The 25907-nt window shown below is 48.5% G+C and overlaps 1 protein-coding gene across 3 annotated transcripts in view; it reads right to left on the reverse strand.

Moving 5' to 3' along the window:
* Nucleotides 1-25907, reverse strand: part of ATG9B (autophagy related 9B) — a 282068-nt gene that overhangs the window by 154724 nt on the left and 101437 nt on the right. For all 3 annotated transcript variants that reach the window (XM_078662776.1, XM_078662774.1, XM_078662775.1), the window contains exon 6: nt 837-978. In XM_078662776.1, coding sequence (XP_078518902.1) covers nt 837-978 — 142 coding nt within the window. The remainder of the gene's footprint in view (nt 1-836; nt 979-25907) is intronic.

Consider the following 25907-nt stretch of genomic DNA (forward strand, 5'->3'; position numbering starts at 1 on the left):
TAATGTAGGATAGTTAAACGGTGCCGACGGAGCCCAGGGACTATGCGGCCATTTTCCGCGGCTGCTAGCTCCGCCCCACTGCCATAGGTGTTTTGGCTTTATAAACACCATTTTGCCAATAAACCATTACTGGGTGGATATATCTCATACCACATCTTTTTAACCTTATGGGCTTTTATAGTGTATTAGAGTATGTCGATCTGCTGTCTTAATACTTAAACTCATGCATCTTATTGTGGCCCCCTTACATTAATGCCAGCTCTGTCTTGACTTGATCTTTTTCAATTTTGTATTTTTAATCTGTTTTCATTTTTAACTGACTGTAATGTCTTTTATGATTTTTATAATCAAAATAAAGACTAATGAAATGAACTGACTACTACTCTGTATTAAAGACGTCCATGAAATGCTAATCTGGCAGGTGCTTGGACAGTAATGAATGTCACAATCATCTTAATTGCTAATATAAGGCTTCGCAGCATCCAACAGCAGAGTTCTAGAGCAGTTAAAAAAGACAAATCAAAGAAAAAAGTGAAATTCTACTAATTCCCTGACCATGCCTACTCTACGCAACACATAGATTGTCCACTTGTGAGAGTAGAAAGAAAGTAAGCCCCAGCTAGCATTCTTTGGGACATATATGTAGTCAAATGTACAGGAAGATAAATGTGTAAATAACACGCAAGTGCAGGAAATATTTGTGAATTAGACAAATACTTGTAAGATGCGACTATGCTCGGCATATGCTCACCATCATCACGTCCCAGCAGGCCCCCTCATTGAGGGAATATACAGGACTACCACCACCTCCCCATTCCTCTATTAGGCCTACTCACAGAAGGGATCTTCAAGGCTCGGATGTAGAAGCTGCGTATTTCCCAGTAACTCAAGAGGTTACAAAACATCTTGACCAGCCGGTAGAGCCAGAAAATCGCTGCCATGACCAACAGGAAGATGATCCAGCTGTCCTCCTGGATCCTGTGAAACAGACAAAGAACAAGTGACAATATAGAAACACAGTATTTATTTATGGTCTTGTATCACACAAACTCCACCCAGCTATGTTGCAGAGCATTGTCCAGAGCAGGTATTAAATAAACCACATTTAATCAGACATGAACTGTGGTACCATAATAAGCAGAGTTTACCATATACACAATAATTGTCATTATGTTACACAGAGATCAAGAATACTGCAGCACTAGGAAACGCACACATAAAACCGATGAGAGACACAGGTCATTAACTAAGAAAACAAATCACAACTGTGCAACGTTCAGCATCATCACATAGGCCTTGAAAAGCAAATAGCAATAACCATTTATTTGTATGGTATAAGAGAACCAAAATACCTCGATAGTATAAGGAGACCAGATATCAGGGAGTAAGCACAAGGAGAAGGTAAGGAATAGAACTGGTTAGGGAACTGTCAAACAATATCAGAAATGTGGTCAGGGATAAAGGAAGCAAGAGGAAACTATGTTCGGCATGTGAGTGGTGACAGGTCAGAGAGTTCCTGTCTGTGACTAAGAGTGCAAGAAACTGCGCAACATAAAACTACTCGTCAGATCACACAAAATGAGAGACCCGTTCCGAGGGTCACAGGACAAGCAGGGCCTCCTGGGTCTCAGCCTTGGAAGTTAGCGTCATTTGCTTCTGATGTTCCAGGCATTTGCCCTGCTAAGGCTCTGCAAACTGGGCCAAGTACAGCCACTTGAACACTTAACTCTCGGTGCTAGCAATGGCGAGCAGTTATAGGCTTCTCAGGGAGGTTAAAACAAGTTCAGCGCACTACCAACAAACACCCAACAGAGTAATAACTTGATTGTCCATCATAGTGCTCATCTTTATAAAGGAGAAGTACTTTAATACACTATAAAATGCAGTACTATACACAACAAATGTTCAGATAATCTAAGTCTCTAGTGCAGGGCCACTGTCCTTGGGGCTGGGATGACCCTCTGCTTTTCCCTCCACCTCCTCTTCTCTCTTAGTGTTAGGTACAGAAGCGTGCGTCTCAGGCACAGGTCTGCACTAGGCAGCACTTCAGTCCTTGCCTTACCTCCAGACAGTAAGACATGCTTGCTGCAGGTGCACTGGCCCTCTGCTCCGGTCCTGAGAGCAGACACAGGTAAACGCTATAGCCCGCTGTCAAGACTCAGGTCCAGGTGGAAATAGCGGGGCAGCTTCCAGGCACTCCACAGTTCAGCAGTGGCAACATAGTCCAATTGGGTGCACTTCCAGTCAGCGCCTCGGTTAGCTGTACAGTCATTCACAAATAGTGAAGAAGTAACTCGCTGCAGCAGCTTCTCTTACAGTGGCATAGTCCGTTCAGCACATGTTGGGCATGTGCTGAGGCGACAGCAAACAATTAGTCACTTTGGGCACACTTGGACAGTGCTAATAGCTTGGCAAAAGTCTCTTCAGAGATGCAGTGTTAAGTCACACTTGAGGCAAGTGTCAAGGCAGGATAGCATGGACTTGTCACTAATCACTTCCTCAGTGGGGCAGACTGCTCAAGCAAAATGTGGGCAAGTGCTATGGGCTGCAACAGCAGAATCCATTTTAAGCAAACTTGGGCAAGTGCCATAGGGAAAGCAATTAGATCTTGCAGGGTGACCTACTTGAGCAAACTTCAGGAGTGCCACAGACCCTCCGATTCAGCAGGGGCGACCAGCTCTGAGGCAAGAATATGCCAGACACACTCTCTAGAATCTCTGCTAGGCTGACCTACAGCATTAAGATCAACTGCTTTCGCACACACTGGTAGTCAGTTCCTTTTGCAGAGCTGGCTCACTTCATTCCTCTTCTTCCAAGCAGAGTACGTTCAGGCATTCAAGGAGGCTGAGATAACTCTACTTCCAGATCAGACTCCCTGTGATGTCCCCTTACCTTTGGGAAGCTGGCTGTCAAAACAGACACCAACCGTGGACACGCAGTAGTCATCTTGGTACTCCATGGAGCACTCCTTCCATGGTCAGCGTGAATTTGGAACTGAAACAAGTGGGTCAGCGGCTCCCACTCGTAAATAAATACTGTATTCAGGAGAAGTTTAATCCTGGTCTGAATTTTCAGAACCGGTTTGGGTCAGTTCTCTTTTCATGTGTCCTTCTCAGGCGGACTTTCAGACTCATCCATTGTCTAGAGTGATATCCCTCACATCAGCCTTGTCTCCAAATTGGAATCCTCACAAAAGAGGCACAAAGACATATGAGCAGTCTACATCTGGCCATCAACATCCACACCGGCAGTGATCAGGAAGACAGACAAAATGATGGTCTCTTAGGGAGGACACTTCACTCTATGAACGACAGGAACTGCAGTCCCATTCCACCTACCTACCACTACCAAATGGCAGTATTCAGGAAGACGAATCCGCAGCTATCTGCAGTAAAAGGACCGTACTAAATAACTAAGTGCAAGAATGTCTCCACTTTCCCACTTCAGCACCTAGGTCCCCTCCTTCCAGTCTCAAGCAGAAATACATTTTAACTGCATGGAAACGTAACCTCACCTCCATCTCATGTACATGAACAAGCCAGGGGTTTCCAAAATGTAACCCACATAGTTCCTTAACTCTGGGTCATTCAGAAATGCACTATGTGCCTAAAACGCAGACAACACACATACATTCCAACACACATGCGCTATGATGTAAGCACAAGGATATATGTTAGCTTGTAGCAAGCCACCACTCTTATGATACCTGTAAAAATGTATGGACACACAACGGGATTACTAAAACACAGCATGCTGCCATCACCAAGCTGTATGCTAAACCCCGTGTGCCCCTCTAAGCCCAGGACAAGTCGAGGACATTTCTCATGTCAAATGACAGGCCTTTCCGCACACACTAGATTAGTGCGAGGCTGCGGCCAAAAATCCACAAGCCAGGATTTCACGTATTTGCAGTTGGGCATTCGGGCGGGGACACAACTTTACACGATGCAAATGTCCGTTCCACCACAGGAGAAATTAGATAAGTACACAACCTCGAATCCTGAGAACCCCTGAACAAAGTGGGGAGGTGGGGGTCCTCAATCTCATGGAGCCCTGAGCCAAATGGCCTGAGTCATCAACAGCAGTAATATTGTTCATAATAAACAGCATATGAACAGACCTTGAAATCAGATTTAGAGAGGTGTGGGGTGGGCTTGGCACTGCTTAGTCAGGATAAGTGCAACGTAGTTGATAGAGTGATGGAAGCAGAGTCTAGAGTGGCGGATATCCAGGAACACAATGGGCAGTCTAAAGACTATAACAACACAACTGCTGAAGGAGTTCTATACACTAGAAGAGCGGGTCAAAGGTGCAGAATGAGGAGCTCAGAGAATCAATCTGTGTATCTTTGGATTACCACTACAGGGGACTAAGGGAGCCCAGCCCAAACAATTCATGGAGGGCTGTTTTCACATACTGCTTTCTATAGAAGACATTTGTCCCTGCTTTATGGTGGAAATAGCACGTAGGAAACTGATGACATACTTGCCTTCTGGTGCTCCTCACACTCATTCCTCCAGCTCCCCATTATTGCATATTCCCTCAAGTAAAGAATGCAAGATGCAATCCTGGCAAAGGTGTGATGACTGAGGCAAACATAACGTGAATCCTCCCATGTCATGTTCTTTCCAAAAATAGTGTAAAAGCAGAGGGAAACATTTGATGAAGTGAAATAAACCCGAGAACTATGCCATGAGTAAAGCCTGCTTTTTCAGACCAAACTGAACACTGAAAAAACGCCCTGCTTTGAAACAACGGAGGAGAAATAGCAGTGGACAACGGAACACAGGGCACTGAGTGAAACACCCAGGGTGCATTGATTGGCAAAAAGAGAGACAGGAACCCCGGTCAAAGGAGAAAAGTCAGATATCAAAGAGAAGAAGAATGTTGGTGGTCCGGCCATTTACAACCTAGAGAGTAAGTCTAGGAGGGAGAGACTCTGAAGATGCAGGTGGCAGCTCCAATCCAGACATGCAGGTAACTTCCAACAACTGAGGTGACTAAAAAGGAAAGGGGAGGCATTCAGTGGTTCTCCTTCCACCGCCATCAGGGTGTATTAGGAATGCTGGGGGTCCTACTCACGATCCTCATATGAAACACGGAAAATTAACTGCACAGGTAATCTAGCCAAGTAGGAAGTATAAGGGGTTGCATTTTGTTGAAGCAACAGAATGAATATGCTACTTACCAGTATGCATCTGTTCTTGGCATGTAGGGCTGCTAACATTCATATCTAGTGCATAGATCGCCGCCTAGTGTTGGGTCCGGATGATTGCACATTGTTGTCCTGGAAGAGTCTTCGAAGTATCACGAGATAGGTGGCTCCTCCCCTGGACTACAGTGCGCATGGGCATCGACTCCATCCCCAGATTGTTTTTAGCCATTGTGGCAGAGATGGAGTGAAACAGTGTACAGGATGTCCATGCTAATGATGAATGCAAGAGAGTGTCTGCAGCCGCTACGGGCACCGGGGAGGAGGGCGGGCGATATGAATGTTAGCAGCCCTACATGCCAAGAACAGATGCATACTGGTAAGTAGCATATTCAGTTCGAGGCATGTGGGCTGCTAAATTCATATCTAGTGCATAGAATACACAGCAGTCCCTCCATTAAGGGCGGTTGCCCGTGCCAGCTGCAGAAGCTTGAAAAAGTGTCTTGAGAACAGCCTGTCCTACAGCTGCTTGCTGTTTGGAATGCACATCTACGCAATAATGCTTGGTAAATGTGTGTGGTGTAGACCATGTGGCTGCTCTACAAATGTCTTCTAAAGGAATGTTCCCCAGGAAAGCCATGGAGGCCCCCAATTTGCGTGTAGAGTGCGCCCTTGGGGGTATTGTTAAAGTGCGTTTAGCCTTTTGATAACAGATTTGAATGCATTTAACAATCCATCTGGCTATTCCTGCTTTGGAAATGGGGTTGCCTTTGTGTTGTGCTGAGAAGGCAACAAAAAGTTGTTGTGTCTTCCTAAAGGGTTGTGTCCTGTCAACGTAGTACATTAGCGCCCTCCTAACGTCTAATGTATGAAGCATTCTTTCTGCTACCGTTTGCGGGTTTTGGAAAAAAGCAGGCAGGTCAATAGTTTGGTTGATATGAAACTGTGACACCACCTTTGGAAGGAATTTGGGGTTAGTACGGAGCACTACCCTGTTAGAGTGTATTTGGATGAATGGCTCTTGGACTGTGAGCGCTTGCAGCTCACTAACACGCCTGAGCGACGTGATAGCAATGAGAAAAGCCACTTTCCATGTTAGAAATTGAAGTTCGCATGAGTGCAGTGGCTCGAAAGGTGGGCCCATCAGCCTAGTGAGGACCACATTGAGGTTCCACACAGGAGCTGGTGGAGTTCTAGGAGGAATGACTCGTTTCAGTCCCTCTAGGAAGGCTTTAATGGCAGGCACTCTGAAAACAGAGAGGTGCTGCCGATTCTGGAGGTAAGCCGCTATGGCGGATAAATGTATCCGAATGGAAGCGTACGCTAGATTGCATTTGTAAAGATGTAACAAATAGCAGATGATGTTAGGAATGGATGCATCTAGCGGGTTGATATTGTTGTCTGTACAGTAAATGACAAACCGCTTCCATTTTGCAGCATAGCAAGCTCTGGTCGTGGGCTTCCTTGCCTCACGGATGATGTCCATGCATTCAGGAGGCAGGTTGAGGTAGCCAAATTCTAAGACCTCAGGAGCCAGATCGCCAGATTGAGCTGTTGCGGATCTGGATGCTGAATGTCGCCATGGCTCTGCGTCAAGAGGCTGGGTGTGAGATGCAGCCTTTGATGCGGTACCACGGAAAGTTCTAGAAACGTGGTGTACCACGGTTGGCGTGCCCATGTTGGAGCAACTAGGATGAGAGTCATCGAGTGTTGCTTTAGCTTTCTTGCCACCAGCGGAATGAGAGGCGCTGGGGGAAAAGCGTACGCAAATTTGCCTGACCAGTTCATCCATATCGCATTCCCCTGCGATTGCGGATGAGGGAACCTGGCGGCAAAGCTTTGGCATTTTGCGTTTTCCCTTGTGGCAAACAGGTCTATCTGTGGATTACCCCACTGCTGGAAGTACGGGTGGAGCACTGATGGATGAATCTCCCACTCGTGCATTTGATGGCTGTACCTGCTGAGCAGATCCGCCATCTGATTGTCCTTGCCGGGGAGGTGTTCTGCCATGAGGAAAATGTTCCTCTGAATGGCCCACTTCCACATGCTCTGAGCCAGATGAGACAGCTGTGGTGAGTGAGTACCTCCTTGCTTTTGGATGTAGTACATGGCTGTCATGTTGTCCGTCCGGATCAACACGACTTTGTTGCACAAATGTACCTTGAAGGACTTTAGCGCCATGAAGATTGCCATCAATTCTAGGTAGTTGATGTGCAACTTCTGTTGTTGAGTGGACCACAGTCCCTGCACAGTGTAGTGGAGCACATGAGCTCCCCATCCTTGGAGAGAAGCGTCCGTCGTCAGGATAATCTGTGGCACCGGCTCTTGGAACGGTCGTCCCTTGCAAAGGGTGTGTGGATTCCACCAATGCAGAGAGTAGTATGCCCGACCGGTCACCAACACTAGGTCCGTCAGTTGTCCCCGAGCCTGTGTCCACTGATTTGCCAAGCATTCTTGGAGAGGACGCATGTGCAACCTCGCGTGCGGGACTATGAAAATGCAGGAGGCCATCATGCCTATCAACTGCATGAACACTCTGGCTGGTAGGGAGTGTTGCGGTCTGAACCGTTGGATTAGTGACTGGATGCTGTTGATCCTGGCTGGGTTTGGCTGAGCCATAGCAGTCAGGGTGTTTATTGTCGCGCCTAGATACTGCCGCACGTGGGCCGGTTGAAGGTGCGACTTTGGGTAGTTTAACGAGAATCCCAGACTGTGAAGGAGGTGAATAGTGTGGGACATGTCCGCGGCGCATTGTATTTCCGACTTCGCTTGAACAAGCCAGTCGTCTAGGTAGGGGTAGACATGTATGTTCTGCCGTCTGAGGTGCGCCGCTACTGTCGCCAGACACTTTGTAAACACTCTGGGGGCAGTAGTCACCCCGAAGGGTAGGACTTTGAACTGATAGTGTTTGTTTTGAATGGTGAACCTGAGGTACTTTCTGTGGGATGGGTGGAGTGGGATGTGAAAGTAAGCATCCTTGAGGTCCAAGGTTGCCAGGAAGTCCCCTTGGTTTAGCAGGGGAAGAATTTGTTGCAGTGTCAGCATGTGAAAGTGTTCTGACAGTATATACATGTTGAGGGGGCGTAGATCCAGAATAGGTCTGAGGGATCCGTCCTTTTTTGGGATGAGGAAGTACAGGGAATAGACCCCTGTGCCTTCCTCCTCCATTGGTACGAGCTCTATTGCGCCCTTTTGCAGCATTACCAAGACCTCCTGCTGCAATAAGTGCAAGTGCTCTGCCGACATAGGACGGTGTCTTGGTGGAATGTTGGGAGGAGTGGATGTTAACTCCAAACAATAACCGTATTGGATCAGTTTTCTCACCCACCTGTCTGTGGTGATGGATGTCCAGACTGGCAGGAACTGCTGGAGTCTCCCCCCCGACAGGTGTTGGATGGTCGGGGGGCAGTGACAGAGAGTCACTGTTTATTGGCGGCAGAAGAACGGGAGTTGTTGTTCCCTCTGCCTCTGCCCTTGGCACTGTTACCTCTGTAACCCCCTCTACCTTGCTTGGGGTAGGAGGATTGTGCACCACCCTTTGTAAATTGTGATTGTTGACCCAAGTGTCCTCTGGTAACACCACGCGCTCCTGAGCGACGAAAAGTGTTTCCTCTGAATTGTTGGGACTGAAGTGCCCCCATGGACTTAGCAGTCTCGTTGTCCTTTTTAATCTTTTCAAGTGTGGTGTCCACATCTGGGCCAAACAGTCTGTCAGGATTGACGGGCTGGTTGAGGATTGTAGTTTGGATGTCAGGCTTAAATCCAGATATATACGAAGCCAAGCTTGTCGTCTTAGCATGACGCTAGTGTTAATCCCCCTAGCCGCCGTGTCTGCCACATCAAGCGCACACTTTATTGCAGCGTTTGATATAAGCTTCCCCTCTTGTATGAGCATTTCGGCTGCTTCTTTATACTCATCAGGTAGATGTTGAAGGAGCTGTTCTAGGGTGTCGTAATGCGCCCTATCGTAACGCGCCAATAGTGCCTGTGTGTTTGCTATACGCCATACATTGGCAGCCTGCGCAGCCACCCTCTTGCCGGATGCCTCAAGCACTTTCGACTCCTTGTCAGGGGGAGGAGCTTCACCCGTAGTTTGGGAGTTTGCCCTCTTGCGGGCATTGGCGACTACCAACGAGTCCAGAGGCAACTGTCCTCGAATATATGCAGGATCTCCAGGTGCTGGCCTGTATTTTTTCTCGATACGTGGGTTCACCACTCTTGCCCTGGAAGGTTCCTTAAAGATCTCTGGTGCATGTCTAAGGACACCTTTGAGCATAGGAAGTAGTATTTTAACAGTTCTTTCTGAGACAGAGAAAGTGTTCAACAAAAAGTCTTCCTCCACCGGGTCAGCATGCATGTCTACATCATGATTTGCTGCTGCCCGTTCGATTAAAGCATTAAATGCTGCAGAATCCTCAGTTGGAGATGTACGTGCCCCAAAACCTTGTGGATCTTGTACCACTTGCTGTCCACCTTGGTCCCCAGTGTCGTCATATGTGTCCTGCTGAACATCAGGGTCATTGTCCACTGGGAAATTGTATTGGTCGTCTTCCTCATCATCCTCTCCCCCTGATTGGTTTGGGGAAGGTGATGGACTCCTTCTTGGTGGTGGTAGAATGGGCTCAATAAGGGCAGGACTGTCCAGTGCTGTCCTCTTTTTCTTCAGTGGAATAACATATGATTCCAGTGGTTGGGAAGTGATCTTTCTTTTGTAAATGGTCAGTTTCCCCGTGTGGGCATCGATGTAATGCTCTGATTGGTCCACTGAGGCCTGAAGCGCCAAAGGAGCCGAAGTCTGTGGCACCGATGTAGGTGCAAACGCCTTTGGTGGCACCTTTGGTGGAAGAGTGTAAAGCAGCTTGGCTGATGACTTCTGAGGAGCGTCCACCTCCTTTGGAGCCGACGGCGTGGGAGCCGTCGTCGACAAAGCTTTTTCCCGAATCCGTTTCAGGGAGTCGGTGACCTGCGCGGTGAAGGAGGCGGAGGGTTTTGCAGGCGACGGCCGGTGTCCGGTGGCGTCGGAGTCCCTCGGTGTCGACGGTATTTGCGTCGACGAATGTTCAGCCGCATTGTGGCGCGGGTCCTTGGTAGACTTTTGCGCCGACGCCGATGCTGCAGAGTTGACATCCTTGTGCCGATGCGTACGGCCTGCGGCCTTCGGTTCGTGGCTTGTAGTCGACTTTTGTTCGACTGGGCGTTTAGTTGGCTGCGCCGTAGGAGCGTCTGAAGGCGTGTGCACCGACTTCGACGACCGTGCCGGAGCAACAGAGGCCGACTCTTGATGGACGGCCTTCTTGGAGGACGAGTCCTTGTGCACCTTGTGTGGCGCTGCCGTCTCGACATCCTTCTTCGACTTCTGTGGCCCGGAGGTGGACGGAGCCGATGAAGGAGCCGGTTTCGAAACCGTTTGCCGGACGTCGTCCGTCTTTGGTGTTGTCGCGTCCGGTAGTTTCGTTTTCGATTTTGCCTGGACGTCGGCCATTTTGTCTTTTGTCGAAGCCGTGTGTTTCGGTTTCGATTTCGGCTGGACGTCGGCCATCTTAGGTGCCGTAGAGACCGAAGGTTTCGGTTTCGATACAGTTAATGGCGGCTCCGCTTGAGTGTCCGTGGCCGGGCGAGAAGGCGGGGCCGGGGATAGCGGTGCGGGGTCGTGGGTAAGGCCGAGTGGCGATCCCGTGACCTGAGCCTGAACCATGTAGACTTCGGGGCATAGCTCCTCCTCTGAGCTATCTCCCGCGGCCCCATAAACTTCTTCGTCGTCCCCTACCTCCTCGACGTATTCAGTGTCCTGGCCGTGCCCTTCGACGTGTTCCTCGGCATCGGACTGGACCTCCGTCGTCGGAGGCGAAATTTGGAGATGATGGCTACTGCCTTCCACCGCTGGGTCGTCGAATATGTCGTCGGGTGCCGGTGCCGCTCGCTGGGCCTCGAGGCGCGCCGCGCGCCGATGCTTGAGCGTCTTCTTTGACCTGAATTGAGAGCAGGCCATACAGTTGTCTTCGTTGTGGTCCGGTGACAGGCATTTGTTACAGACCGGATGCACATCGATGTGTGGATATTTGGATCCACAGATGGGGCAGTATTTAAATGGGCTCCGCTCCATGGTAAGGTTGTCGGGTCTTGCTGCGACGAGAGGGCCTCGATGTCTGAAGAGTAACTTCACACCGTTGATTTCCGGCTCCGAGAGTCGGACGACGCTCGAGACCGTGCGCAAACAATACCGACGCTGGTAACGAAGGCCTTTTGGCCTTAAAAACAAGTTTATCGGTTCCGACACGGAGACGTCGAGAACCACATCCGAACCCAATGGCGGAAAAAAACAATCTGGGGATGGAGTCGATGCCCATGCGCACTGTAGTCCAGGGGAGGAGCCACCTATCTCGTGATACTTCGAAGGCTCTTCCAGGACAACAATGTGCAATCATCCGGACCCAACACTAGGCGGCGATCTATGCACTAGATATGAATTTAGCAGCCCACATGCCTCGAACCTACAGGTTATGGGGATGGGACGAAAAGATCATCGCTACATTGGAGAGGCAGGCAGTTATGAGAATGTGGCACATAAAAATGGGGAAGGGGAAAGCAACAGTCCCAGTTAAAAGAAGGTGTTGAAAGCTGGTGGTTTATGTTTTGTCTATGTTACTTATACCATAGGAAAGTAGTAGGCAAACCGGCTAAGGGGAAACAATTCAGATTAGTTGGGAGATGTGAGGCCCCATCAGTGAAAGGGTGGTGAAACGAAGGGGTGGTGAAGATCACAAGTGCACAAAGTCAATTGGGGATTGCATCCAGACAGGGAAAGATTCAGAGGCAGGTGTTTTGCTCCTAACACTTCAAACATGGCCAGAAGTAGTACTTACCCACTCATCCATATAGTCGAGGAGGATACTCTTGCAGTTCAAGCTTCACTCACACAGACAACAAGTACTGCCCAGACAGAAGCAGTTTTACTTTAATACACATGCAAGCAATAGGAGAACCAGCAGTACAGGTATTATTACACACACCACAGGCACAGCACAGAAGTAGCAGAACTGCAATTGCAATTAATAAAGTTGGTATATCCACCAGGTTTCCAATCAATTTTTTTCTTTAGGAGTAAGAGATCTCTTTTAGGTAGATGTATTTTTAATTTTGTCAAAATTATTGCATTATGATGATGGTGGTGTTTGCTCAGTGTACTTACGCACCCACTGCAGGGATCTGTGTTTGACCCTCAGAGTCGAAGGTATGAATCCCAGTAGGTCCAGTCAGTCTATCCACTCATCGATGAGACGTTGACCAAAAGGGGCATATGGCCAGGATGTCAGAAACTGGATGGTGGTAGCCTCTGGTGAGGACTCACTGGGGCAAGACAGATACCTCGACTAGCTTGCTAGTCGTTATCCAGCCCACGCCCCATTATTCTCCAACACCGTCTAATAGGAGGGCTGAGGGTGCCAATGGTGTGCGCAACTGAGGAACGCAGGAGAAAGCAGCAATGGAGGGACAAGAGCAGAAGGGAGTACTATGCGGAGATGGAGTAAAATGAGTCGTCGCAGAAGGAAAGCAGGACAGCTTCAGCGACAAGAACAGAAGGCGCCAGAGGGAGAAGGAAGCCCGAACAGCAGGGGTGGACAAGTCCCCCAAGTGGAGACAAAAGTTGGTGGAGACCTGGAGGGAGTACGAGTGGCTTCAGGAAGGAGAGGTCGGCGTTTTGAGTAACCCAGAAAAAGGTGAAACGGACAAGGCTGCCGTAGCTCTGAGAAAGAGTCAAGGCCTCAGATTAGTAACCGGGTGGAGGCACCAGCCCTGGTAAGGTGGGTGGTGACACAGCGTTACATGGTGGGGCTGTAACAGTCTTTGTGGGGAGCACCCATTGGGCGTGTGAGGGACCATAGTGTTCCTTGCGTTTTATTATCCCTGGGTGAGAGCATTTGACTGCACTGAGAGGCCCTGCCTTAACTTCTGCACATTTAGTGATAGTTAAAATCACTCAACTGTGTGCACCACTTGGCAGTGATCTTTGGTTAGTAGTAATTGGTTTTGCTGATTCCTTCTCCACATAGGACCGAACAATAAAGATCCTTTGGTGTTAGGTTTAGACTGTTGGCCATTACAATTAGATAAAATGAGGACTCTGGTGATGGGTCCCAATTTTGTAGCTTGACCAGTACTTAAGGCCTCCCACTTTTGTTTTCCCCGAAGCGTGAAGTATAACAATCATCAAGCCATCCCACAAAGCGGAGAAGTCGAGAAAGGCAATAGCTACATTTAAGGGAACCCTAATGAAGACGTCTGGTGCTTTGTTATACCTGCTGGGTTATACAACCAATAAATACTTTAACTGAATATCATGCTGGTTTGGGTTGCATCACATGGTGTCAGAAGTGGGATTATAGTCCACCCTTGACAGAAGGTAGAAATTACCCAACCTGTGACAATGGAGGACATGGTCAAACTGCTGGTGGAGAGCCAACAGCATTTTCAACTCATAGTAGAAGGGCCATCCAAAGCTCCCCAGCAGGACAAAGAGAAACTTCAAACAGCCATACAAGCCCAGGGCACAGTAATAGCGAATAACCAGCTGATTTATGATACGGCCATTCAGAGACTGACCCATATCATTGCTAGCACCAAGGTACACAGAAAACGTTCCTAGTTCTATGTTGCAGAAATAACAATTGGGTGAAGATCCAGACTCTTTCTTCTCCAACTTCAAGAGGGTTGCCGCTACGGCAGCATGGCCCCCAGAACGGTGGGGACAGTATGTTGCACCCCACGTCGTGGGAGTTGCAAACGGCATACCAAGCCGCAAACTTGATACAAACCCCCTATCAACATATAAAGATCTACAAAGGTAAAGTTTCAGAAGGAGTAGTGTAACACCCAGGATAATCATAGGGCATCATGCTATAGAGTACAGGATCTTGAGGACTGCTGTTTGAAACCTTCATCTTTCTCACTCGAGGAATAGTTTCTGGAAGCACTTTCCAGATCCACTTTTGCCTGGATACGACAACACCCCAAACTCAACGTCTCTGTTGTCACTGATCTGACCTGTGCTTTTCAAAAGTCACCCGATTTTAGGGTCCGCCAACCTCGAGCACCGATTCCTGTCCACCATAATTAGAGAACAGCTATTTCAAGGGTTATGCCGAAACTGCCCCATGAGAATAGAAATATGCCCCATCCATAGGTAGGGAGACTGGACAAGGACTGCAATGCTTCCAGTGTGGTCGGAGTGGGTCCACATTGCTCACAACTGTCCACAAAAAGTTCCACCGGCAGAACCTATGGAAGTGGGGTATTCAAGGGGTAGGGTTCTGAAGGCCCGGATAGATATCGGACGACGAGCAGAACAACACTACAGAAGAGATAAAACTGAATACCTCGCTGGGTTAGACTATTGTACGCGGAACCTCTGGCACAAGTTGTAGTGAACGGTAGAGTGTCTGCTCCCTTCTCCTTGGGCAGGGGTACCCGTCAGGGTTGCCCCTTGTCCCCTCTGTTGTTTGCGCTCGCTCTTGAACCGCTGGCGGCCTGGCTCCGTTGGGAACCATCCCTCAAAGGGATTCGTTGGGCCCCGGACTTCGAAGACCGTGTCTCGCTTTATGCTGACGATATCCTCTTGTATCTTACTTCCCCTCGCAAGTCTTTATCTGTTTTATTTGACGTTCTTGCATCCTTTGGCGCTAACTCAGGCCTCGTCATCAACTGGTCCAAGTCCTGTGTATACGTTTTATCTGGTATCTTGCCTCCGTTGCCGAGTAGACTTCCTCTTCAGGTGGTCCGGGATGGCTTCAAATACTTGGGGGTTTTTGTTACCCTGGACCCGTCCCTTCGTTTCGATCGTAATCTCCTTCCCCCGTTGCTTAGGCTCCGTTTGGACGTTGCCCGTTGGCGCAAACTTCCCTTGTCTCCCCTGGGTCGGGCGGCCCTGTTTAAGATGATGTCACTACCGCGGTTTCTCTACGCTCTCCAGAATTATTACGATCCCATCCCTAAGGCCTATTTTCGGGAGATTGAGAGCCTTCAGAGGCAACTTATTTGGGATGGGCGACCGCGCATTGCTCTCGCGAAACTTTCCATCCCGTGGTATGATGGGGGCATGGCGCTCCCCGACGTTAAGAGATACTACTGGGCTTCCCATCTGTCCGCTATTAATCACGCTATGTTCTCGCCAGGTCGTAATCCGGCGTTTGAGATGGATAAACTTCAGCTTCCGGGAGGTGACTTTAATAGAGTGCTCTATTCTCGCTCCGCTGGGCGCCATCTTGTGGGACCTACTTTGATTGCTTTGTCGGTGTGGCGTGCCGCGAATGTAAGCCTGGGCTGGGAGGATCGCTTGACGTTGGCGACGCCGCTTTATGCTTCAGAACGTCTGGGCGGTCTTTGGTCCTCCAAGGGTTTTGACCGTTGGGACTTGATTGGGATCTCTAAGGTGGGGGATGTGTACTCTAAGGGTTCTGTGCGCCCGTTTCAGGCCCTCCAGGCTGACTACGGCCTGAGTAGTCGGGAGTTCTTTCGTTATTTACAGGTCAGGCACGCTTTGGTTTCGGTATTTGCTCCTGGTGAGATTCCGCCTGACTCTTCCCCCCTTGAAGACCGTATCCTTGACGAATATCTTCCTGATAGCACTATCTCCCTGATCTATAAGAAGTTGATTAACAATCGGACTGACTTATTGGCCCGACTTCGGGAACAGTGGGTGGGAGATGGGTTGGAACTTGATGATGAGGACTGGCAGTCGGCCCTCTCCTCCCCGAAGGAGGTGGCTATCCCGGCTCGACTCCGTCTGGTCCAATTGAAGATCCTTCATCGGGTGTACGTGACGGGACCGCGACTGATGGTGATGGGCTTTTCCTCCGATGGACTGTGTAAGCGTGGATGTGGTTTGCGTGCTACTTTCCTGCATATTCTTTGGGAGTGCCCGTTGGTGGCTGCTTACTGGGTGGCTGTGCTTGATCTGATGACTGTGGTGACAGGGATGTCCTTGCGTCCGGAACCTCGTCGCTGTCTTTTGAATGTTTGGGAGCCCACTGACTATTCGGTGGCGCAAACTAGGTGGGCCACCCTGGGCTATATGATTGCGAAGCGAGATATTGCGCAACTCTGGGGGGCCTCCAGGCCCCCTGCCCTCTCGCAATGGGAGGATAACATGGACTGGTCCATGTTCCGTGAGAAAACCGTCTATGTGGCCAGGGGCAGACCCGGGGCATGGGTGAAGGTGTGGGGTCAATGGAATGAATACCGTGGCGACATTTGTACTCCTCCCCTTGTAGACACTATTGAGGTTACCCTGTCTCCTTAGGCTAGCGTTCTCGGAATCTTCATATAGGGACTGAGCTGGAGCTTCCGGCTCTCCCCCCTTCTTCTTCCTGATCTCTGCGCCCCTCCCCCCCCCCCCCCCCCCTCCGAACTCCTTAGTGCTTAGAATTTTGCTACTGCACTTCCTTTGCTGTCCCCCCCTTGCGTCCCTTGGGCTGACCTTCAGTGATACCCTCTCGCCTTTTTGTATGTTTGTTCTTTTATATACATGAAACCTGTTTTTTGCTCTGTATATAATGTGGAGTATAGCATTGTAGATTGACTGTTACCTCTGCGGGCATAAATGATATGTGTCTACTCCTTTTTAGCGGCTGGCCCGTGTGGTTGTAGGCCCATCTTTGTACCTTCTTGCTTGCTCGAATAAAGGTTTTTAAAAAAAAAAAAAAAAAAAAAAAAAAAAAAACTGAATACCTCCCGAGATTGTTTTATTAGCCAGGGGTGTTTTCAGACATACAGCGGTTTTGCAACACCTGTGACAGATGTCAGTTAGTTAATCCCCCTCACACAACGAATGCCACGTTGTGACCTCTGCCCGTTATTGATATCCCTTTCTGGGAGTATCTTCTTGTGTTGGTAGACTATGCTACAAGGAATTCCAAGGCTATCCCCTTATCTAGCATGACGACCAGTTCAGATGCCCAGGCCGTTTTCCTGGGTGGGTTTCCCAATAGAGCTCCTTACAGATCAGGGTACACCATGTAGTCTAAGTTGATGGCACAGATATGTAAGGTGTGAGGCATCAAGAAACTATGGTAGTTTGTATATGACCCACAAATGGACGGTCTCCTTGAGCAGTATAATCACACCATTAAAACAATCCATAAGAAGCTGGTTACGGACACCGGGAGGGACTGGGACACGAAGCTACCTCTGGTTCTGTTTGTAATATGAACACATGCCCAATTCTCGTCAGGGTATAGTCCCTTTGAACTTGTCTTTGGTAGACAACTCCGGACTCTGTTGCACATGCCTGCGGAACAGTTGGGGAAGGAAAAAAACAATGGGTTAGGGCTCTTAGACTAGTCAGCTAGCCTTAAGGATAAGATCCATTCGTTGTGGGACGATGTCCACCAGAATATGGAAAATGATCAAGAGGAACAAAAGGCAGAATACAATCATAATGCCAAACTAAGAGAGCCAAGTGCAGGGGATCAGGCCTTGGTTCTCATGCCATCCTCTGATAAACTGTTAACTAGATGGCAGGGTCCTTATGTGGTGCTTTCCCGAGTCACCCATGAGACATATAGGTTGGCGTCCCTCACTGCATAAAGAAGAGTCAGATATACCATATCAACCTCCTTAAGAAGTGGGAAGGGGACAGTATCCTGGATGGGGGTGCCCAGCCGGCTGAAAGATTCCCAACCTCTGTAGATTTCCTTTGTGCCTAGAGAACTGGAACATAAAGAGGGGACAGTCCAGCTGTGTTCCAGTCTTGACATCACCCAAAGTAAACAACTCCTGGGGCTGTTAGATCTATTCAAGCATTGTTTCCACTAAACCAGGGAGGGCTCCATTGGTACAACATGACATAGTAACAAAGGCAGTCAGTGGTCTGCTTGAAACCCTACCGGATACTTGAGACTATGAGACCAAAACAGCTGAACCTTTGACAGACCTATTGGTAAAAACTCAGTCTAACTATATCACTAAGTGGTCTCCAGTATACTAACTGATCTTCGTTTGGTTGAAGGACACTGTGTGGGTACGCGGTACTGATGTAATCAGACTTCCAACATTAATTTGTGTTACAAACTGATGCCTCAGACAAGGGGCTCGGAGCCCTTTTGTCACAAAAGGAAAAGGACAACTGTCTGCAACCAGTGGCCTATAGAAGTAGAAAGTTGCTGCCCGGAGAAATCCACTATCCTACCAAAGAAAACGAGTGTCTTGCAATCACATGGGCAAGGAAAGCCCAGCCATATTATCTCCTGGGAAAGCCCTGCCTCTTACTTACTGACCAGGCACCCTTTGTCTGGCTAGCTCGCAACAAAGATACCAATTCTTGAATGCTGCCAGTGGCGTAACGATAATTGAGGGGGCCCCCCTCCAAGGTACGTGGAGGGGCCCCCTCTGGACTCTATTAGGAGCTCTAACGGCCGAAGTGCAGTGCTGAGGGGGCCCCCTTGAGCTTGAGGGCCCCCCGCACTGCGGGGATGCATGGGCCTGTGTTACGCCCCTGAATGCTGCGGTGGTTCCTATCTCTCCAACGTTTTTCTTTTCAGACTCGCCATCATACAGGGAAGATGCAGGGTAATGCTGATTTCTTGTCCAGGTCGGCTGTATCTTCATGGCCGATGGCTAGTCCTGGATGGGATTTATTGTGGCCAGAATGTCGGAAACTCGATGGTGGTTGCCTCTGGTGAAGACCACGGGGCAAGATAGACACCTCAACTAGCACGCTAGTTGTTATCCAGGCCATGTCTCCTCATTCCCCAACGCCATCCAATAGGTAAGCGGTGGAGCCCAAGGTGTGCGCGACAGAGGAAGGCAGGAAGAATCAGCACTTGTGGGAGAAGAGCAGGATGGAGTACTACGTAGAGACGGATAAGATCGAATAGGTGCTGAAGCGAACTATCACTCGGTGAGAGCACTTGACTGCACTGTAAGGCCCTGCCTTTACTTCTGCATGTTTGGTTATCTTTAAAATCACTAAACTGTGTGTATCATTCAGCAGTGATCTTTGCTTAACATTAATTGGTTTTGCTGATTCCTTCTCCACATAGGACCCAACACGAACGATACCTTGGTGTTGGGTTTAGACCGTTGGCCATTAAAGTTAGATAAAAAGCAGACTCTGGAGACAGGTTCCGATTTTGTAGCCTGACCAGTATTTAAGGCCTACCTCTTCTGTTTTTGCCGAGGGTGAAGCTTTCATGGTTAATATTTTGTAATGTGATGAAGTGGTTTTGTGTCAAGATGTAAGAGGGAGCCTGGGATGTGACTGACACAGCCCAATTATGTCACACTTTAACACATTAGACTGATGTATGATGTATTCTTCCCTAGCCCAGCTATCCTATCCATGGTGATCCTTAACTCTGACAGCTCTACTAATCTTCAAATGACTTTACTGAATCCAAACCAGCCTCTCAAGAAAATCTATCACCTGATTGACTCAGGTATATAGAAGGCCTGGGAGAGGGATGGGTAGTCCTTCTTCCAAGTCTAAAGGGTAGAGAGGTCCTTCCACCTTATGGAAGAGAGACAGGAGGAATACGTCCTCCCAATTTGTTTCATACACACACGCACAAAGTATCCCACCTAAGAATTTAACTAAGTGCTGTGCACTAGTGTTATCAGGTGGAACTCCGTCTAACAAGAGGCGGGGGGCAGTGCAGCAACAGCTGGCCGTGCTAGACCAAGACAGGGCAGAATTCATAGCACTCAGGTTGCGCCATGCCTACTACACCGGAGGGAAAAGATGTGGGCGCCTACTGGTTCATTAACTCAGAGAGGCCAAACTGAAACAAGGAGTCCAGGAACTTCGACGGGAGGCGATGGGAAGATTACAGAGGACTCTGGGATCGCGGAGGCCTTCAGAGATTTTTATGCCCAACTCTATTCAGGCATGGCACTCAACACCGCCTACGGTGAGGCATACCTTGCTGATGCTGATCTACCCACACTGGCTCAGATGCAGGCGGATCACCTGGACAGGGACATCAGGATAGAGGAAGTCATAGCCGCTATCTCGCGCCTTAATATAGGGAAATCAGCGGGGTCAGACGGCGACTCAGCTGTTTTTTATACAACGTTCTGTGCACAGCTGGCGACGCTTTTGACCAAGCTTTTCAATTCCTTTGTTCAACCGGGGGCGATCCCCCGAGACATGCTCGAAGCCTCCATAGTAGTCATACCGAAAATGGGACGAGACAAAACCGGCTGCGGTGCGTACCGCCCCATATCCCTCATAAACATAGATATTAAATTATACACAGGAATTTTAGCGACCCGCCTAGCACCCTATATGCCAGGGTTGATAGACCCGGACCAAGCAGGCTTCATCCCCCAACGCCAGATGAGCGATAACACCAATTGCGCTTTACAACTTGTAGAGAAAGCCTCCCAGACACAGGGGGAATATATGCTCCTCGACATCGATGCCGAGAAGGCCTTCGATAGAGTGCACTGGTCTTACCTAGAACAGGTGCTTAAACGAGTGGGAATGGACGACAAACTGATAACATGCATCCTAAATTGCTACCGGTCTCCCACTGCCACAGCCCGCATGAATGGCCACACATCATCCCGGTTCCCTAAAGGCAGAGGTACGCGACAGGGGTGCCCCCTCTCACCCCTACTTTTCGCACTCTATATGGAGACTCTAGCCCAGCGAATAAGGCGCAACCCTTTAATAACCGGAATTAAATTTGGGAGCGATATCCACACCTTCACTTATATGCCGATGATGTCTTACTTTCCCTCTCAAACCCGATCTCAGCACTGGGAGCCTGTTTTCAGAACTAGAATGCTTTGCAAAGGCTTCCGGTTTCAAGGTTAATTTAGATAAATCTGTAGCATTAGACCTCTCCCAGTCATCTGCTACCTGGGCGTACCTTCAGGAGAAGCATGCCATACAATGGTCTGACGACTCAATCCCCTACCTCGGGATTCAACTTGCGCCCTCTATACAGACGACAGACACCATCAACTATGCAGGACTACGGCCCGCATCCGGGCAGAGTTGGGCCAATGGAAACACTACCCACTCTCATGGCTGGGCCGAGTGGCTGCCACCAAAATGACTATCTTGCCTAAGATATTATAAGTCTTCCAAACCATGCCACTCCGCCCACACACTGGCTGGATCCAGCAGACCCAATCAGAGTTGACACAATTTATCTGGCGGGCCGTAAGCCCCGACTGAAACACAACATAGCAGTTCTCTCCCCGGAGGAGGGTGGTCTTGGCATTCCCGATCTTCAAATTTACTTCCAAGCAACACAGATGCGGTATCTAGTTGAGCGGAACTGTCTGGAATCGGATAAGCACTGGCTCTTATCCCCTTTCTCCGAAAGAAAAACAGGCCCCCTAATCTCTACGCATCTTACATCACGAGGGTGTCTTTGGAAGCATGTTCCAAGATTTAAACTTGTGAAGATGGGGGGTAGTTCCTTCTCCCATTTAGGCCCCAAATCCTGGAATGCGCTACCTATTGCCTTGAAATCAGAGACCAATTTATTTTTTCCGAAAAAAGCTGAAAACTCTACTTTTTCAATAGATTTCCTGCCGTTTTAGCTGTCAATAGTATTGTTGTTGTGTCTACATTTTCTGCTTTAGTCTATCCCTTGCGTCGGGAAACCCACTGCGGGTAGCTGTTGCGCATTATAAGTTCAAATAAATAAATAAATAACACTAGCATCAAACACAATCTTACTACATTTCCCTCCCCACTCACTCCCATCTTTGATAATCCAGACTTCCAACCAGGCCTGGGTGAGACGACGGGGGCACACTGGCGCTCCATTGAATGCAGGACTCTGGGTCACCTGTTTGATCTGGGTGGGATCATCCCATTTCAACAGATTAAATCAGACTATGGGATCCCTGAAGCCGAATGATTTCGCTACCTCCAGATACGACACTGGGTACTACACCCAGACATTAAACCACACGCTCACCGGCCTCTCTCTGTGTATGAAAAGTGGCTCATCACACGCACATCTGACAAGAAACGTATCTTGGACTTGTACAAAATGCTACTCACCAGGAACACATGCACGTATATCGCCAGTCGAGCTCATTGGGAACGAGAGCTGGGTAGATCCCTTAGACGCAAGGAGTGGGAGGGGGTTTACCACAGAGCCCACCATTCAGCCTACCACACGAGACTGAGTGAGACAATGACAAAAATAGCTACATACTGGTATTATACCCCTGAACGCCTCTACGACAGAGTGTGGACTGCTGGCGGGGTTGTGGGAAGACCGGCACCCTGGTGCACATCCTCTGGGAATGTGAACATCTACAGCCTTACTGGGCTCAGGTTCTAGACAAGGTGGACAAGCACCTAGACACACAAATACCACGGTTCCCCGCCTACGTTCTCCTGGGTCTCCCCAATCCCTTGACGTATCCTCTCAAATCCTGCAGAGGCCGCCAGATCGCGATAGCACTAGGCTCTGCCCTGAGGGAGAGGTGTGGCGCCGCGGCCAGGGCGGCTGACGCTGGAATCTGGGGATCAGGATTCGATCCCCGGCTCCGGCGGCAGGTTAGCCCAGCACCATGTGACTCTGGGCAATAGCTTGCTTAATCTTCCCGACGGCCCCCAGCGCCTAGAGACCCTAACGGGTGATTGTGCGCTATACAAATGTGGATTATTATTATTATTATTATTACAAAACATCCTCCCCCACTGGTGCATGCCCCAGATCCCTTCATTTACAAACTAGCTACACCGCCTGAGGTAGGTTCTCAGAGAAGTGTGGCTCAATGGTTAGAGCGGCAGACCCTGATGCAGAGGTCTAGCCCAGGACCAGGGTTCAATTCCCCGTCTCGGCGGGTCTTAGGCTAAAAATTCCACGGACCTGATAATTCTCGCCTCGGTGCCTTTTCCAATCATGGAGTCCACTCTGCAACTCTGGGCAATAGCTTACTTAATCTCCACAACGGCCCCCACAGCGCTAAGGATGCCTGGCCTCCACCTTGGGGGTGCCCAGGAGTGGACACCTCACAGGGAAAGCCAGGATGGGTTCCACAGCGGTATTCGTACAAGCGCCTTGAGACCCTTGCGGGTGAGTAGTGCGCTGTACAAGTATCAATTTACATTTTTTTTATTTTTTTTTTACAATGGAGAAAATGACTCAGAAGCAGGGAAAGGCACCACATTTGTAGACCTTTGGCAACCATTTTTGTCCCTCCTTGCCTCAGAATGTAGGGAAGTGACTTGTCCCAGATATCTGAGACTCTTGCGCCTTACCGATCACCAGCATGCAGCAAATTAATCTGATTCCCACTTACGCACTTTGAAGACAGTCTTCAGAATCCACGACAACCGAATGAACGGGGGACGGGAGGGGCGTGTTGGGAGGGATAGTATAAGTTTAATTTCCTTGTTTTTTCTTTTCTAGGTTATGTACTTGCCTGGAATCCATAACACGTGCCCTCTGCTCTCTGAACGTGACTGATCACACTGCGTTTTACTGCACTGGAAGACCGGTAATGTTCATGTTTGATAAAATCTCAATAAAAGATTTAAACCTAATAAGAGGCGGGGAAAGAAAGGGTTCCTTTTATTTAAATACCCTTACACACTCTAATAGTGTCATGCTTCATCATCAGGTTCACCCCAATCCTAAAGGTCAGGGTGGGCTCGACTATGTTTCAAGGAGCATTTGAAAGAAAAAGATCAGGGGGCATAAAGATTAAAGGCAGGCGAGTTCCACCTGATAACACTAGTACACAGCAACGCGTTAAAATATTTGGTGGAATACTTTGTGTGTCGGTGTGTGTGTGTATGAATCAGATTGACTCTGCCATCCCTACTGGACTTCTATATGTGATTCTGGCATGAAAATGGCTATTCCTCAGACTTGGCAGCCTCCTAAAAGTAAAGTTGACACATGATCAACTCTACTCCTAATCTGGTAGCCTTTAAGAGATTATCCCTATAGGTGATTGCAGTGTTGCTAAATAAAACAATGTAATTTGTGATACTTTAATCAGCCACCCAATGCACACCTCCCTATCTTCCACCATGCAATTCTTGCTTCAGTAATCTATTAAAGATTAAGGAACGCATTTTTTACTCCCTTTAAGATTGGACACATTTTTACTCACAAATCGAGTCATTCATCTGTTGTGGAAAATGTAGTTAAAAACTGAGGAGAACAAGAAGGGAGAGAAGGGCGCTGGAGAGCTGGAATCCTGCTAAAAGTAGAGTGGGGATGGAGGTAGATGTGACAGAGCAGCATGGCATCATAGACACTACTCTGAGGAAGAGCAGAGGGAGTAGAAACAAGGAAAGGCAGAAGTGGCAGGAGAACAACTATGAATAGACAGGCGGGTACAACCATCGGGGGAGCAGGCAATAGCAGAAGCTTATATTCCAAGACAGCGAATAAGTGGAAAAGTGCAAGGAAATTACTATGCGATGGTTCCAGTTGCAGAGCCAACAGCATGATGAGCCAGCACTTTTTGCACAAGGGCAGGAAGTGGAGATAGAAGGATACACTGTTTGGGGTTCATTAATCATCCTTTATCAGACGAACATGAAGCTCTGGAACGGGCAACTAGGCAGGCCTGGGTGGAGAGGCTTTCTACTGAGAAGTAGGCTACTCAACAGAAGTAAACCGGGACAGCAGTCGAATAAGAAGCAAGAAAATGAGATTGATAAGAAAGTCAACCAATGGAAAGCAATGAGAAGAATGTAAGCCCCTCTAAGTTCCAGGCAAGAACACAATACATCTTTTGCAACTAGACAGCTAACGCTCTCTGGTAGACGAAACCTAAAAGGACACCAATTTCTGACCCAGACATCGGTATATCACTGAAGTAGAAAACTATCAAGTTTGTTAGGAAATCAAAATGTACCTGGCAGAATAAGTGTGGCTGAATGCCTATCTAAAACTCCGAAAGCAGCTTTCGCTGCAGTGTTGGCTATATAAACTGACATGGCAATATAGTCCTTAATGATAACCTACAGGTCACAAATCAGAATCGGGTGTTGACAGGCGCAACTTACTGCTTGCATGATCGATAAACTATTCTTTACACAACGAGTTGCCTGAAATGTTCAATGATCTACATACAGACATCAACGGGTAGCACTGCAGGTAATGAGTATGACACAGTAAGCACCAGCTGTGTTGAGCTGGCAGGATAGCACACCCTTTAATTACTATTACCGACCGATGACATTAGGCTTGTTTTCATGCATTGATCCCTCTGCATGTGCAGAAAGCTTTACTCCAGAGTCAGTGTGGCAATCTTTGGATTAGTTCCAGGGGTATAAATAGGATTTCACAACCATGACAGTGTCTTATTCTGCCTCAGGGGAAGAAAAGATTGTGTACACAGCATTGCTGAGGATCTGAGCACGCGTCAAGTAAGCTGTGAGTCATAAGGACAAGAACAAACCAGCTCAAGATCCTTGATGAGTACGTTTGTAAACAGAGAGGAGGGCGCTATCCTTCTCTTCCCAGAATGAAATCTGGCCATGCAAATTCCTGCCTGCACATACAGTTCCTGAGTCGCGCTATGACAGACTGTGACCAAGGGAGATCTATTTACAAAGAGGGGTAAATGTAGGGCTGTTTATCAGCAGTAGAAAATGCTGTAAGATTCCCTTGAAACCAAGAGATGTCCAAGGAAAACTAGACATAACACAAAATTGGCACACACACTCACCGAGTATGAAGCTGGAACCAAGTTATGATTGAACAACCAAATCGACAAAAACCGAGACACACTCCCACTCATACAGCCCGCTAACACTGCTAGA

Source organism: Lissotriton helveticus, chromosome 10, assembly GCF_964261635.1.
Source record: "Lissotriton helveticus chromosome 10, aLisHel1.1, whole genome shotgun sequence".
In the NCBI taxonomy this organism is placed as follows: Eukaryota; Metazoa; Chordata; class Amphibia; order Caudata; family Salamandridae; genus Lissotriton; species Lissotriton helveticus.